Source organism: Pituophis catenifer, unplaced genomic scaffold, assembly GCF_029215685.1.
Source record: "Pituophis catenifer annectens isolate HBS135680 unplaced genomic scaffold, rPitCat1.0.hap2 SCAF_3, whole genome shotgun sequence".
Lineage (NCBI taxonomy): Eukaryota > Metazoa > Chordata > Lepidosauria > Squamata > Colubridae > Pituophis > Pituophis catenifer.
Window position 1 is genome coordinate 105,710,043 of NW_027256883.1, and position 16,238 is coordinate 105,726,280.

The window sequence follows — 16,238 nt, forward strand, 5'->3', positions numbered from 1 at the left end:
ATATAAGATACAAAAATTAAAAAACAAAAATTCCAATCAACCACCTCCCTCAAAAATCAAATTTCCAAATACCCCAACAGAGAGAAAAAAAAGAGAGAGAGAGAAATTCAACTGCCAAAAGTAAAAGATAAAAATACAAATCCAAACAACCAAAAAGGAAAAATTTTCTTCTGATTCTTCCAATCTTAATCCAATTTCTTGTCAATCTAGTTTTTTTTAAAAAAAAGGCATTAAAAAAAGGTCTCTAAAAAATAAGTAAAAATAAAAGACACAAAACACAAAATAGAGTTCCTTTCATCCATCAGCAAAAATCAAAATATGGAACTTCAAAGCAATCATCAGCAATCATATTATTATATGAATAATAATAATAAATTATTAAAAGCCAAAAGGAAAGTTCAAAATCCAGTCTTCTCTCTTGTACATCTGCTTTCTTTATCAGTCTACCGAAATGTCAAGGTCAACTATAGTCAGAGTTTCTTCCAAGTCAAAATCATTTCCCTTCTGCCACTTGATGGCACTGCAGACTAGCTTTTAAGAACACAGCAAACTTTTTAAAGCAATCTTCAGTTTCGTTTTATCTTTTAAGAACACAGTAGGTTTTTTTTAAAAAAAAACAATCTTCAAAGTTTCGTTTTCTCAGTTATCATCATTCCACCATTTCAATAGAAATGGGATTCAATCATTAATTCATTTAGTCCCAATTTCTTATTTTTAAGAAATTACTTTTCTCAATCACAAAGAAAAATATAAGAAAGAAAGAAAAAAAGAGTCTTTTGTCTCTTCTTCGCTACCAGATTACTGGATGTGAAAGCGGATACACACCCGCTCTCACTCCTCACTCTCAGCCCGTCTATTCTTATTTAATTCCAGTTGGATTCAAAGGGAAAAGTCTTTTGTAAAAATCAGAGTCTCTCTCATCTCAATGTCTCACGTTGCATTCTTGTCATCTTCTTTTATTACTGCCGCCACAGCTTCCTAGCGACTTCTAAGGCCACTTTCTCAGCAGTCCGGTTTGAGCAGCATCTTCTGGTTCAGCCAGGGAGTTTGCGATCCCCCTATGCTGACCAGTCCGTGCTCCCCTTGTTTATCATCCCTTCAGGATGACTTAGGCCACTTCAGACCCCCGGACTGCAGAGATATCGACAGATCTTCAAAAGGTCTTAAAGATCCTGACTTTCCACTGCGACATTGGCCACGCCTCTCCAATCTTTTCTTATAGATCTCCAGCAGTGGAGCATCCACAACTCCAGGAATTAAGCTATTACATTTATTAATTGTTCTTACTGTCAGGAAATTTCTCTCAGTAGCTTTGTATTAGATAAAATGTATATGTTGAAGAAACTACTATTGAAACTTTAATAATATTAATTTTTTTAAAAAAAAAATTAACCATGCCTGTCAGTCCCTAGACCCACAGTGGCTCTATAGTTTATATTCCCTAGGTCTGGAACATCATTTTGAAGTCCAGACTGACCACAAGACTTTGGAACACTAAAAATTTTTCATAAGCTCAAACAGTACTGTAACAGCTCAATTGGACACAATTCTGTTTTTGTTTAAACATTCTTGCTTTCTCAGATCAAATTTTATTTATTTATTTATTTATTTATTTGATTTGATTTGATTTGATTTGATTTGATTTGATTTGATTTGATTTGATTTGATTTCTATACCACCCTACTCCCGAAGGACTCAGGGCAGTGCACAGCCAAACAATAAAACACATACATACAAAATTTAAAAGTAGAATTAAAATCAAATTAAATAGTTTTGGCCCAGACAAATTAAAACCCCAAACTATTTAAAACCAATTTTAAAATTTGAATATATAAAATACTAAAAGATATTTAAAAATTAAAAATCTTTTATAAAAGAGGGAGAAAATTAGGCCAGGCCCGCCTGGTGAAATAATAAGGTCTTTACCTTGACAAAATGATATTAAAGTATTTATGGCATGGAAAAAGAGCCAGGATTAAACTGAAACACTTGCAGGACACTAAAGAAAGGGGTGGTCTGGGACTACCAGATTGGCAAACCTATTACACTGCAACAGCTTTAACTTGGATTAAGGATTGGATGACACTTAAAGATAAAAGAACACTAGCACTAGAAGGATTTGACCTGTCAAAAGGTTGGCACGCATTTCTATGGGAAGAAAAGCCCAGACAACATGAACACTTCAGGAGACATTATATCAGAGGAGCACTGGCAAAAATTTGGACTGAAATAAGGAGAAAACACTACGACAAAATCCCAAGATGGCTATCAACCATGGAGGCCCAAATCTACCCGAACACAATGGACACAGACAGGATGAAAACCTATGACGAATTGTTGAACACAGAGGGAGATATGAAAACAAGAGAGGAACTGAGACAACAAGGCACGGATATTGATTGGTGGCCGTATTTACAGATAAAATCAAGATATAAAAGTGATATGGAAAAATTTGGAATCCAAAAAGAAAGAAATGAATTAGATAAAATTATAATGCAATCAGATGACAAATTAATAACTAAAATATATAACTATCTATTAAAATACAAATTGGAAGAAGAAGTGGTGAAGGAAAATATGATTATTTGGGCCAAAAATTTTGGATATAATATTAACCTAGAGAATTGGGAAAAAATATGGAAAGTAAATACTAAGCTGACAATGTCCGTGCCCTACAAAGAAAATACGTACAAGATGTTTTATAGGTGGCATCTCCCCCCTGCACGGTTGGCAAGGATGTTTCCCAATACTAATCAGAACTGTTGGAAGTGTAAAATACAGAAGGGGACCTACTACCACATGTGGTGGTCATGCCCCAAAGTCAAAAAATTTTGGAAAACAATTCAAAGTCAGCTGGAAGAAATTACCGCCCAAAAAGTACCCCTCAGACCAGAAACTTATCTATTAGGTATACTGACAAAGGACTATAAAAAAGAGACACAATATTTGATAATACATACCCTAACTGCAGCTAGAATTGTCTTCGCACAAATGTGGAAATTGGAAAACACGCCACCAGAAGAAAAAATAATACAAAAAATTATGGAATGTGCAGAAATGGACAAATTGACCAAAGAAATACAAGGAAAAGAAGATACAGACTTTTACTTAATTTGGCAAGAATGGTACAAATGGTTAGATAAAAAAGACACGAAATAAGAGATTACCACCCAATACTACAAAAATAAGTAAATAACAGGAAATATCGTTATATAAACATTGATACAAGATGAAAGATAATATATATAGATATATTGATATATAATTACCGAAGTAGCTCTACTTTCAAAGTTCAAGTCATGCGACTTGATTTCATTGTATAGTTAGTTTATGTCTAGTTTGTTTTAATGTTTATGTCTATATGTGTATGTTTGTTTACAATAAAAAATTAAAAAAAAAAAAAAAAGAAATAATAAGGTCTTTAGAGCGCGGGGGAAGGTGCGCAGATCCGGGATCCTCCGTATCTCCGGGGGGAGCTCGTTCCAGATAGTAGGTGCCCCCACAGAGAAGGCTCTCCTCCTGGGGGCCGCCAGTCAGCATTGTTTGCCCGACGGCACCCGGAGGAGCCCCTCTCTATGGGAGCGTACCGGCCGGTGGGAGGCTATTGGTGGTAGTAGGTGGTCCCGCAAGTACCCAGGTCCTAAGCCATGGAGCGCTTTAAAGATGGTAACCAAAACCTTGAAGCGCACCTGGAAGACCACCGGGAGCCAGTGCAGCTCGCGCAGGAGGCGTGTTACATGGGAGCGCCATGTTGCTCCCATTACCACCGCGCGGGCCGCACTCTGCACCAGTTGGAGCCTCTGAGTGCTCCTCAAGGGGAGCCCCATGTAGAGAGCATTACAATAGTCCAGGCGGGAGGTGACAAGGGCATGAGTGACCGTGCGTAACGAGTCCCGATCCAGAAAGGGACGCAACTGGCGGATCAGGCAAACCTGATGAAAAATCCTCCCAGTCACGGCCATCAAGTGCTCTTCTAAAGACAGCCGTGAATCCAGGAGGATGCCCAAGTTGCGAGCCCTCTCCATGGGGGCCAGCGATTCACCCCCAATAGTCAGTGATGGCACCAGCTGACTATATCGGGACGTCAGAAACCACAGCCACTTGGTCTTGGATGGGTTGAGCCTGAGCCTATTCCTCCCCATCCAGATCTTCACGGCCTCCAGACACTGGGACATCACTTCAAGGGCATCGTCAAGGCGGCGGGAAAGTCACCCTCACCCAACGAAGCATTTATAATCCCCTGGAGCCAGCCTCGTGTCACTTCCCGGGAAGCCAGTACTAACCAGGAGGGGCACGGGTCCAATAAACAAGTGGTCGCGTTCAGTCTGCCCAGAATCCTGTCCACGTCCTCAGGGGTCACAGGATCAAACTCATCCCAGATAACATTCTCAAGACCTGCCCCTGTCTCTCCCCCTGAGACTACCCAGTCGGAGTCCAAATCTTCCCGAATCTGAGTGATTTTGTCATACAGATACTGAACAAAATCCTAGGCTCTACCCTCCAAGGGGTCCTCCTGCGCTTCCTGATGGAGCAGGGAGCGGATCAACCTAAAGAGGGCGGCTGGGCGATTATCTGATGATGCAATAAGAGCAGCAAAGTAGCTACATTTTGCTGCTTTTATCGCCACTAGGTAATTCCTAATGTGGGATCTTACTAGTGTCCGGTCAGATTCACAAAGACTGGCCCTCCAACTACTCTCTAGGCGTCTTTTCCGGCGCTTCAACTCCCTCAGCTCCTCGGTAAACCAAGGAGCCAATTGAGATCGGCGCCGGGTCAGAGGCCGCAAAGGCACAACCTGATCCAGAGCTCCAGCAGCCGCCCTATCCCAGGCGGCCACCAGATCTCCAGTCGAGGCGTGTGCCAGAGCCTCAGAAAATGGCCCAAGCTCCATCTGGAATCTGTCAGGTGCCTGGGGCGGAACCATCTTACCGGCTCCGCCTCCCTGCGGCGGGGTGCAGCGGTTCGAAGGTTAAGACAAAGGAGTGATCTGACCATGACAAGGGTTCGGTAACTATATCCCCTATCTCAAGATCCCTCAACCACTGTCCAGAGACAAAAAACAGATCCAGCATGTTTCCCCCTGTGCGGGTAGGGCCATGAATTAACTGGGTCAGGTCCATAGCTGTCATGGAAGCCATGAACTCCCGAGCCATCTCAGACATCTCACCCACGGACGGCAGGTTGAAATCCCCCATGACCATAAATCTAGGGGTATCAACCGCCACCGCGGCAATGACGAGTAGCTCAGGCAGGGCTGTTGCCACGTGGCAGGGAGCCAGGTACGTGATCAGCAAACCCATCTGAACCCCATGACCCCATTTCACAAAAAGGGATTCACAGCCGGCTGTCTGAGGAACAGTGGCCTCCCTCGGTCTCAGACCTTTTTTAATGATAACCGCTACCCCCCCACCCCTCACCTGTGACCTCGGCCGATGGAATGCTTGGAAACCTGGCGGGCACATTTCAATGAGGGGAACCCCCCCCTCCTTGCCCAACCAGGTCTCCGTAACACCTGCCAATTCCGCACCCACCTCCTGAACAAGATCACAAATGAGGGGGGCTTTATTTACTACGGACCTGGCATTGCACAGCATCAGCCGAAGGCCTGGATCCTGAGGGTCTATGCAACCTGAGGAGCGAGTAGAGCCTTGGGGGCTGGAGCACTCCACCATTCGTAGACAGCGAGATCGCACTCCCCTAACATGATATGGCCCCCTGCTCCCGCCATATCTACCCCTCCCACCTACAGTACTGATGTTCAAAAAACTATCCGGACAAGCTCTAACCCCCCCCTCGACCCCAGGTCCCCCACCCCCCATGCCGCGTTTCACTGCCAGACCCGACCCTCCCCCTTGTGGGTTATCCCCCATACCCACAGCCCAAATTCCAATCTGACCCTCTCCCTCCCTGGGACCCCTTAAAAATTTGACTAAAAATTTCAATAGAAAACCCCTCAATCCCCTAGTTTTCACATGCCACCTCTCTGGGTCCCAAAACCCCTCCTTGAGGTGGGCCCTCGATAGTGAGGAGGGCCACATCTGCGAGAGGGGGGAATCTCACAGCGCAAGAAGATCTGCAGTCGTATACATCTCCAAAATGCAGTGAATAATTTAAAAAATTATCCTTTATCAGCCAGAATATTTCTTGCTTTATGATCCTCTAATTTCTAACCTGGAAAAGTTTGTTCCCAAGCACCTGGCTGACCCTGGAGATAGAAAGGAAAGTACTTTTCTAAGTGATCAAGCCATATGAACCAAATGACACCTATATAAAGGTTCAGATACAGTAGATGATCTACCTTTGTTTTTCCTTTGCCTTCTACCTGTCTTTTCTTGAGAATGAAGAAATTTTACTATGTGCCATTCCAGTGGTAGTTGAACTTTTCTCTCTGGTAGCTGTTTCCTGTTATTTCATGGCCTCATGGTCAGGCTCGATGCAGTGCAGACATGGAATCAAACACTAATGTGCTATCACTCCTCAGCCAGGTCCAATTCATTTTTTTGGCCAAGGAGTGGGGAAGATCCACTTTCCTGCCTAAGAATCTTATACCCTGCTAAGCACCTTGTCATAGTAAGTGGCAAGCCCCTGACTCTGCATGCACCTTATTATTTGTTATTGGCAACTACTGAGCAAAAAAAGCTTCATTTGTGCATGCTGGATGAGGAGAAGATTTAAGCCATAAAGGGACTGCCTTCTGTTGCTGGAAGTTTTGTACTTTGTTTATTCTTGCACCAGATTGCTGATTCATTTTTTACCATAGTATGTTCTTGACCAAGTTTTTGGATCTTTCCTTGGCATTTTTGAAGGTGTTGTGTGTTTTCTGATGACAGACTGACAGAATTGTCTTCTCTTAGCCTCCAGTAAACTATGGCGCATACCCTTTGTTCTACTTCCCAATACCTCTGTTGTCATCTCTCCTGTCTGCCCCCCTTGGCTTCTTGATGCCTTTACAAGCCTCACTGAAAATGCACCACTCCAACTACTTGTACTTGCTTACTCACTTTTGCATCTGTTACTAAACTCCTACCATGTTCCCTCCCTAGCATCTCTGCAAGCCTTGTCCGCAATCACCCACATCCTACCTGCATCTTGTTACCAACGGTGTTTATCCTCCCCCCACACACACACACTGAAGCCAGAACATGAAAGTTATGATCTTCCCATCACCCCTTAAAGAGCTCTTTTTTCATTAAGCAGGTTTTCTGTAAAACCTTGCCAACCATCTTGTTTCTGATACAGGGCCACAATTCATGGCACAGTTGTGAAAAGCTCTATTTGATGTGAAGCTGCCCTTGACATATTATCCACAACTGAATGATGAAATGAAGAGACAAAAGCCATCATACAATAATACTTTTTAAATGTGTAATCTCCCAGCAAAAAGATGGACCCAGCTATTTGCCTATGCTGAGTGTTGTTATAATAATACAATTTATGTCTTAAATTTCATTGTTTCAGCCTACATATAGTTGTTACCTATGGTTGCTGCATTCAGAACGTCTCCCATTTTAGACACTGCCTCTTTTTCCAAGAGCTTTATACTCTCAGCATCTCCTCAAAAATAAATTCAGTTGTGCCAAAGCACTCTTGTCTGTCATTTCCAGGGAGCTTTCTCCATCCAATTTCCATCTGTACTCACAACAGCCAACTCACCATGGATAATTTGCCATGGCTCATGGCTAACTTGCCATGGCCAACTTGCCATAGGACAATTCACCATGGCCAACGTGCCCAGGACAATATGCTGTGGGACAAACCTTTGCACAGGAATATTCAGAAATAACCTAATATCAGGCACCCCAATTCAGATCTTTAGGAAAGAAAGACCCTCAACTCCATTTGGTTGAAGTGATAGGTTCTTTTACTAACATTAAATGATTGCAGTGATAATAAGGCTAGATCTGAATATTCCCACACAAAAGTTACACTTTTCCCTTTCCATGGCCCTCCCCACTTTGACCAGTCCATCAGTGTCCAATAGCAGGCCATTTAGATGTTTTGGGGACCGCTTGGTTGTTTGGCACCACTCAATGCAGTTTTGCCTTCTTTTCCCAGGCCAGGTATCCTTGGTGGTTGGTTTATTCTAGCTTGGCATTTCTGGTTTCTATCAAGGATGTCTCCTCCTCCCTCTTGGCATTTTATGGCAGAATGCCAGCAAAGCATAGAAGGTGAAGATAACAGATTTGACATTTACATAATATTGAAGAAATGGTGAAATAGAACCATTAAAGAGTTCAACCATCGAGAGTTCATGGCTTCCATGATGGCCATGGACCTTACTCAGTTAATTCATGACCCCACTCACACGGGTGGACACACTCTGGACTTAGTTTTTGTCTCTGGTCAGTGGTTGAGTGGCCTTGATACCCAGGGGATATAGTCATCGAACCCTTGTCATGGTCTGACCACTCACTCCTTCGACTGGACTTTCTAACCGCTGCACCCCGCTGCAGGGAGGCGGGACCGACCAGGTGGTTCCGCCCCAGGCGCCTGATGGACCCTGATAGGTTCCAGATGGAGCTTGGGCCATTTCCTGAGACTCTGGCTCATGACTCGGCTGAGGACCTGGTGGCCGCCTGGGATAGTGCGGCTGCCGGGGCCTTGGACCGTGTCGTGCCTTTGCGGCCTCTGACCCGGCACCGAACTCACCTAGCTCCTTGGTTCTCCGAGGAGCTCAGGGAGATGAAGCGCCGGAAAAGACGCCTGGAGAGTAGTTGGAGGACCAGCCGCTCCGAATCTGACCGAACACTGGTGAGGTCTCATATTAAGACCTACCTAGTGGCGATAAAAGCAGCGAAATCTAGCTATTTTGCCGCTCTTATCGCATCATCAGATAATCGCCCGGCCGCCCTGTTTAGGGTGACCCGCTCCCTCCTCCATCTGGAAGCGCGGGATGACCCCTTGCAGGGCCGAGCTGAGGACTTTGTGCAGTATCTGTATGACAAAATCGCCCAGATTCGGGAAGGGCTGGCCTCTGACTGGGTATGTCCAGACGGGATGACTGAGGCAGGTCTTGAGAGTGTTATCTGGGGGGAGTTTGATCCTGTGGCTCCCGAGGACATGGACAGGGTCCTGGGACGGCTGAACGCGACCACATGTTTATTGGACCCGTGTCCCTCCTGGTTGGTACTGGCTTCCCGGGAGGTGACACGAGGCTGGCTCCAGAAGATTGTTAACGCTTCTTTGAGTGAGGGGGTCCTGCTGGCTGCTTTGAAAGAAGCAGTTGTGAGGCCCCTCCTCAAGAAGCCCTCTCTGGATCCGGCTGTTTTGGCTAACTATCGTCCAGTCTCTAACCTTCGCTTCGTTGCGAAGGTTGTTGAGAGTGTGGTAGCGCAACAGCTTCCCCGGTACCTGGATGAAGCTGTCTATCTAGACCCGCTCCAGTCCGGCTTCCGGCCTGGGCACAGCATGGAAACGGCATTGGTCGCGTTGGTGGATGATCTCTGGAGGGCTCGGGATAGGGGTTGCTCCTCTATCCTGGTCCTGTTAGACCTCTCAGCGGCTTTTGATACCATCGACCATGGTATCATGTTGCACCGGTTGGCGGGGTTGGGGGTGGGGGGCACCGTTCTGCGGTGGTTCTCCTCCTACCTCTCTGACCAGTCGCAATCTGTGTTGACGGGGGGGGGCAGCGGTCGACCCCGAGGCACCTTGCTTGTGGGGTGCCACAAGAGTAGGTCCTCTCGCCCCTTCTGTTCAACATTTATGTAAAGCCGCTGGGTGAGATCATCGGTGGCTTCGGGGTGGAGTTCCATCAGTACGCTGATGACACCCAGCTGTACATCTCCACCCCAGGCCACCCCAACAATGCCCTTGAAGTGATGTCCCAGTGCCTGGAGGCCTTGCGGGCCTGGATGGGGAGAAACAGGCTCCGACTCAACCCCTCCAAGACCGAGTGGCTGTGGCTTCCAGCGTCCCGATATAGCCAGCTGACGCCATCGCTGGCTATTGGGGGTGAATCACTCGCCCCCACGGAGAGGGCTCATAACTTGGGCATCCTCCTGGACGCACGGCTGTCTTTAGAAGATCATTTGACGGCCGTGGCCAGAGGGGCTTTTTATCAGGTTCGCCTGATACGCCAGTTGCGTCCCTTTCTAGATCGGGACTCTCTACGCACAGTCACTCAGGCACTAGTCACTTCCCGCCTGGACTACTGCAACGCTCTCTACATGGCGCTCCCCCTGGGGTGCACCCGGAGGCTCCAGCTGGTCCAGAACGCGGCCGCGCGGGGGATTATGGGGGCGACGAGGCGCTCCCATGTGACACCTCTCCTGTGCGAGCTGCACTGGCTCCCGGTGATCTTCCGGGTGCGCTTCAAGGTGTTGGTGACCACCTTTATAGCGCTCCATGGCTTAGGGCTGGGGTACTTACGAGACCGCCTTCTGCCACCAATAGCCTCCCACCGGCCAGTACGCTCGCACAGAGTGGGCCTCCTCAGGGTGCCGTCCGCCAGACAGTGTCGGCTGGCGACCCCCAGGGGGAGAGCCTTCTCTGTGGCGGCGCCCACCCTCTGGAACAACCTCCCCCCAGAGTTACGTACAATAACAGACCTCCGGATTTTTCGTCGGGCCCTGAAAACCTATTTATTTCAACTAGCTGGGCTGGCTTGAGTTAAATTTTAAATTGATTTTAAATTGGGTTGTTTTAATTTACGGCCAAAATATTTAATTATTTTAATACTGTTTTTAAATTTTGTATGCTCTGTTTTTACCTTGGCTGTGCACCGCCCTGAGTCCTATTTGGAGAAGGGCGGTATAGAAATTTAATTAATAAATAATAAGAAAGAAAGAAAGAAAGAAAGAAAGAAAGAAAGAAAGAAAGAAAGAAAGAAAGAAAGAAAGAAAGAAAGAAAGAAAGAAAGAAAGAAAGAAAGAAAGAAAGAAAAGGATGGACAAAATGAAATATGAATGACAAATATTAAAATAATTTTTAAATTATTTTAAGTAATATAAAACTATTGAACTGTCCTGTGAGTTGTTCCATGATGAATTGTCTGCAGCGATGTGTCCCATGCCAAGTTGGCCATGGCAAGCTGGCCATGGCGAGTTAGCCACGGTGAATTGGCAGCGGTGAGTTGACCATGGCAAGTTGGCCATGGCAAATTGTCCCATTCCGGTACTGAAAATACACCCAGATTCCCATCAGATATCCTAGGTTTGGAATGGCCTCTTTCCCTCTCTGCTTCTTCCTTAAACTCCTCCCCTCCCCTTCCCCATTTTGGTTTAGTGGAAGAAAAATTTGATGTGGACTTTTGGTGTATGTGATGTAAATTAGAATAGTTGATTGGTTGGAAAATCTACCAAGACAACGTTAAGGGAAAAAGCAGGAAATATAAATGCACATGTTTTCTTCAGTGTTTAATGTGTAGCTGATGTGGCAATCATCAGACATAACTAGCAAAGAGACAGGAAAGCAGTAAAAGTAAGCCAAATTTGCATTATTTTCAATTAGATCATCTTTATATTCTTGATTAGATATTGTAAAACTTAAAATAATACAGGAAAAGTATTGGAAATCTTTTCTACACAATTTATCCAGGATAAAAGAATAATGAGATAATTTACAGGTTTACTTTACTTTTCCATCTCTGTCTGTTCACATTGGCATCTAACAGATACTTTAATAATGGCAAAAAGAATACTAGTAAAAAAAAATATTAGTGGATTTGTTAGTTTAAGATACTGTCTTTCTCTATGTTGTCCAGGTTTACCTCAGCACTCGCCAAGGAGCATGGATATTAGGTCGCATTGGTGATAAAGGCTATCCACTTGACATTATATTAAGTACTCGAGCTCATTTATTCCTGAAACAATGTCTTCCCCTGTCCACGATTGATCAGTTGGTACAGTACAAATTAAATAACAGATTTGATCATTCTCATTATGGCTTGAAACCTAAACACAGGTATTCTATAATAATATGCTACTTTGCCTTCTTAATTAAAAAAAAAATGTATCTCACATTTCTTCCAGCAGACAGCTAAAAATGCTGTACGTTGATGTCAACTAAATACTCACCAGTCCATTATTTACCACTAATTAAGTGGGGTGGCTACAATATCTATCATAACTTATTGGATACTAACTACCTCTTCTGTTTACACAGGATACTTTAGAGCTGGGAATCAGTTTTCTTTCTTCCTTACCAACTCTGAGGTTAGCTTTTTCTGAGGCCAGGAACCTCCAACTGGGTATGATGCTCAGCAGTTATGGGCAGAGAATGGATGAGGACAAGCTGGCTTCTTAGATGTTTCAGCTCTCCCTTGAGAAAATATAATTCATTAAGGGGCCTATTTGCTGAATGCTTTCATGAACCCTCAATAACCCACGTTCTCTGTGGTGGTGTAAAGAGTAAAGAAATATTGCTTAAGCCCAGACTAGGGGGGAAGGTTACAAAAATATATCAGACAGGTATTTCCTCTAATGCAGGGGTCTGCAAACTTAAACACTCAAAGAGCCATTTGGACCCATTTCCCACAGAGAAAAAAAAAAACACCAGGAGCCACAAAACCTGAGTGGGCATGGCCAATTCCACATCACTCATTCCCACTCAGTCACATGACCCCGTAACCACGCCTACCCAGCTGGTCATTAGGGCAGAGAACTGGTTGTTAAAAAACACTGGAAACCACAAAACCCTTTCTCTCTTTCTCTCCCCCCTCTCTCTGTATCTCTCTCTGTGTCTCTCTCTCCTCCTCTCTCCCCCTCTCTCTGTATATATATCTCTCTCTGTATCTATGTCTCTCTCTCCCTCTCTCCTGCACTCTCTCTGTATCTCTCTGTCAACTTGCAAAGCTTTCAAGTTGCCATGAGCAGGAGGGAGGGAGAACTGAAGTGAATTCCATACATTTTTCTGATCGCAATCAGAAGGAGGGTGATAGGTTTCACAGCCAGCCAAAGTGGTTAATTGGAGAATGTGATTTATGACATGGCCAGGGGGGAGGGGAGAGACAGGGTCATAGGGGAATGTAAATCTACGTGGGGTCAGTCCTGACTGCATCTGAGTATTGCCGGAATGGTGCTCCTAATAAATCACTATATTTCCTTTGAAGTTTGGATCATGGCTCATGAATTAATTAGGGCATCTTTCGGAAACTTGACACTCTCTATGTCTCTCTCTCTCCCTCTCTGTCTCTCCCCCTCTCTGTATCTCTCCCCCTCTCTCCTCCCTCTCTCTGTATATATCTCTCTGTGTGTGTATCTATGTCTCTCTATCTCTCCCTCCCCCCCCTCTCTGGTTTTCTCTCTCTCTCTCTCTCTCTCTCTCTCTCTCTCTCTCTCTCTCTATATATATATATATATATATATATATATATATATATATATGTCTCTCTCTCTCTCTCTCCCCCCTCTCTCTGTATCTCAGATTTCCAAGGCCAGGTGAGGAGTGACTGGGAGGGGAAGGCGAGGGGCGGGGCCAGCCAGTGATGGGACAGGGAGCCGCAGCAGAGGGCCGAAAGAGCCGCATGCTGCTCCAGAGCCGCGGGTTGTTGGCACCCGCTCTAATGTATAAAAGACGGGGTTTGGTGTAGTGGTTAAGGCATCAGGCTAGAAACTGGGAGTCTGTAAATTCTAGTCTACCTTAGACTAAATGTAGCTGGGTAACCTAGAACCAGTCACTTTCTTCTCCTGCAGAAACTTGTTCAGGCAGGCTCCATGGAGTAGACATGATTGAATGAAGAAAAAATGTAAAGGGGGAGGAGGGGAAGTATGTTTATAAAAGTAGATTTAGGCCTATACAATGCAATTGTTTTTTGGTCTGGCTTACCTTGTAGGGCTGACAAGTGCTCCTTTCAGTTTGTCTAATCCAAATCATCAGGCCCTCAGCTACCTACAATTCTGGACTGGACTGCAAACCTCTGAAAGTCTAGGAGTTGTGAGCTCTTGTTTGCCCTGAAATAACTGGATCCTAATATTTGGATAACATCTCTGATAAAAAACCATCTTTTGGGAATCCAGAGTCTGAAGCAGGACTTCAGATACAGCTTTCTCATCCCTTGCAATTATCTGAAGCACCAAGAAGGTGCCGTGGAAAGTCAGCAATTAGAAATAATGTTACTGGAGGAACAGAAATCTTAAAAAGATTGGAATGGGGAGGGTGGATAATGTATGACTGAGGCTATGTCTCTCTGGCTTTCAAGACATCAATAGGTAATCTATGTGGTCTTTGAAGCCAAAACATTGCTTTTTCTTTATCTAGAATTTAATTCACAGCTACTAAAATATCTAGTAATTATTTTAAATCTCATTTTCTGATTGAAAAATTGGATTTTCAGAGTACCAGTCCTAGAAGCTTTAAAGTGATTGTTTTAATAACAGTCGTGTTCATTTTAGCACTCACTGATTCCAGGACTACGACTTTATACAAGTGGATTTTTAAAATATTTATTTAAGATTGAAATAGCCACCTGTTTTATACAATAATCCTACATGACTCACTCCAAAATCAATAAAACAATTAAAGCATTTCAAACCCTTGTCACCATGGTGCCATGATATCCCATCTTAATGATAATATGAAAAATTTATCAATGGCACAGAATCTTTTGATAATTGCCCAGGACAGCATGTAAAGTAACATATAATCTCTCCCAGGCTATTCTGAGAACAGTGCTAGCTATTTAATTTATTGAGTGGCTGCACACTTATATAGTGGGTGAAATCTCATCCACTCTCCAGACATTGCACCAAAGTCCTAAATATTCTAGCATATCTTTCTATACGGCAGTACATTGCCTTTTTATGACCTTTGTATTTTATTTTAGTCTGTGACCCTTTGTATGTTCCCTTCCAGCTTTTTCCTCTTTCTCTCTCTCCTCTTAAATAAAATTGCAAAATAAATTATTCCTCTGAAGTAAGACTTGCCCTGCTCACTTCTTCAGTGACGGAATATATTTCCCAGATAACTTAAGAGTTAAGAGAATGAGATGGCAGAGGTCAATGAAATATTCAGCTGACCCAATAACAAACCACGAGTAAATCCTATATAGGCAGACTTGTCCTATGAACAATATAGGGTCTCCCTGTAATAGTTCTGCTAAGTTGTGCTATGAAAAATTAGCTAGTTGTACTTTCTCTGATCACCCTTTCTAATTTTGCTTTTGGCAAAGCTTCTATTGATATTACTGTAGCTCCTTTGCATCACTATCAACATTTTGTTTTTCCTCCTACAGACTTAACAGCCAGCATCCAACTATCAATGATGATCTCCCAAATTGCATTATTTCAGGGAAAATTGTCATAAAATCAAACATCACTGAGTTTACTGAAACTGCTGCCATCTTTGAAGATGGTTCCAAGGAAGAGGATATAGATTGTGTTATCTTTGCTACAGGATACAGTTTCTCATTTCCTTTCCTTGGGAACTTCATGAGAGTTGTTGAAAATCAGATCTCCTTATATAAGTTTGTCTTCTCACCTCATCTGGAGAAACCCACACTAGCAATCATTGGTCTTGTGCAGCCACTGGGTGCCATCATGCCCATTGCAGAACTGCAAGCTCGCTGGGCCACACGTGTCTTTAAGGGTAAGCTGTTTCAAAGTTTGTCTGGATATTAATGTACTAATTTTGGGCACTGTGTTCACACTCTACTTATCATGGTTAACTGAACTGTATTGAAATAATCTAATTGTTTTGAGTTTACACAACATGCCAAATGATAAGCAATTATGCCAACTGAATTATCATAACAGTCTGAACAACACATGAACTGAAACCAGCTATACTTTCAGAAAGAAAATTACAAACCATGCTTAGAAATGGATACCCTGATAGTACTGGGCATTTATTTTCTGGCATTAAAATATTTATCTAATGAGAGCTGCCGTTGGAGAAACCTCCTTATATGGACTATCTTCAGAAATCTTCCCATTTGACCACCAATTATTTAATTATGCATAGAACATCACAGAGGAAAAGATAATTCCATCCATTCTTGATAGAATGTTTTAATTTAGCTGAATGAACGTGTTTTCAGAAATTCTTTGTTTTCATTTCCCTGTCTTTAGAAACTTTCCTTCCTTTAGTTCTATTAAAGTATTGTCTCTTAATCTTTACCTCACTTTTTTAGGGCTTGCTGAGCTGCCATCAACAAGTGAGATGATATCTGATATTATTGTTAAGAAGTTTTCCATGGCAAAAAGGTATGTATTTCAATTGTTGAAATGCATTTCAGTATTCTAATACTTATTTTAAGCATAATAATTGGTAAACATGTAGCTTGGATAGGTGATCTTCTG

The 16,238-nt window shown here is 43.6% G+C and overlaps 1 protein-coding gene across 1 annotated transcript in view; it reads left to right on the plus strand.

Annotated features, from left to right (window-relative positions):
* LOC139314905 (flavin-containing monooxygenase 5-like) overlaps positions 1-16,238 on the plus strand; it is a 65,110-nt gene that overhangs the window by 35,251 nt on the left and 13,621 nt on the right. Inside the window, exons 6-8 of the mRNA XM_070940888.1 lie at positions 11,705-11,904; positions 15,173-15,525; positions 16,070-16,142. Of these exons, the coding sequence (XP_070796989.1) occupies positions 11,705-11,904; positions 15,173-15,525; positions 16,070-16,142 (626 nt within the window). The remainder of the gene's footprint in view (positions 1-11,704; positions 11,905-15,172; positions 15,526-16,069; positions 16,143-16,238) is intronic.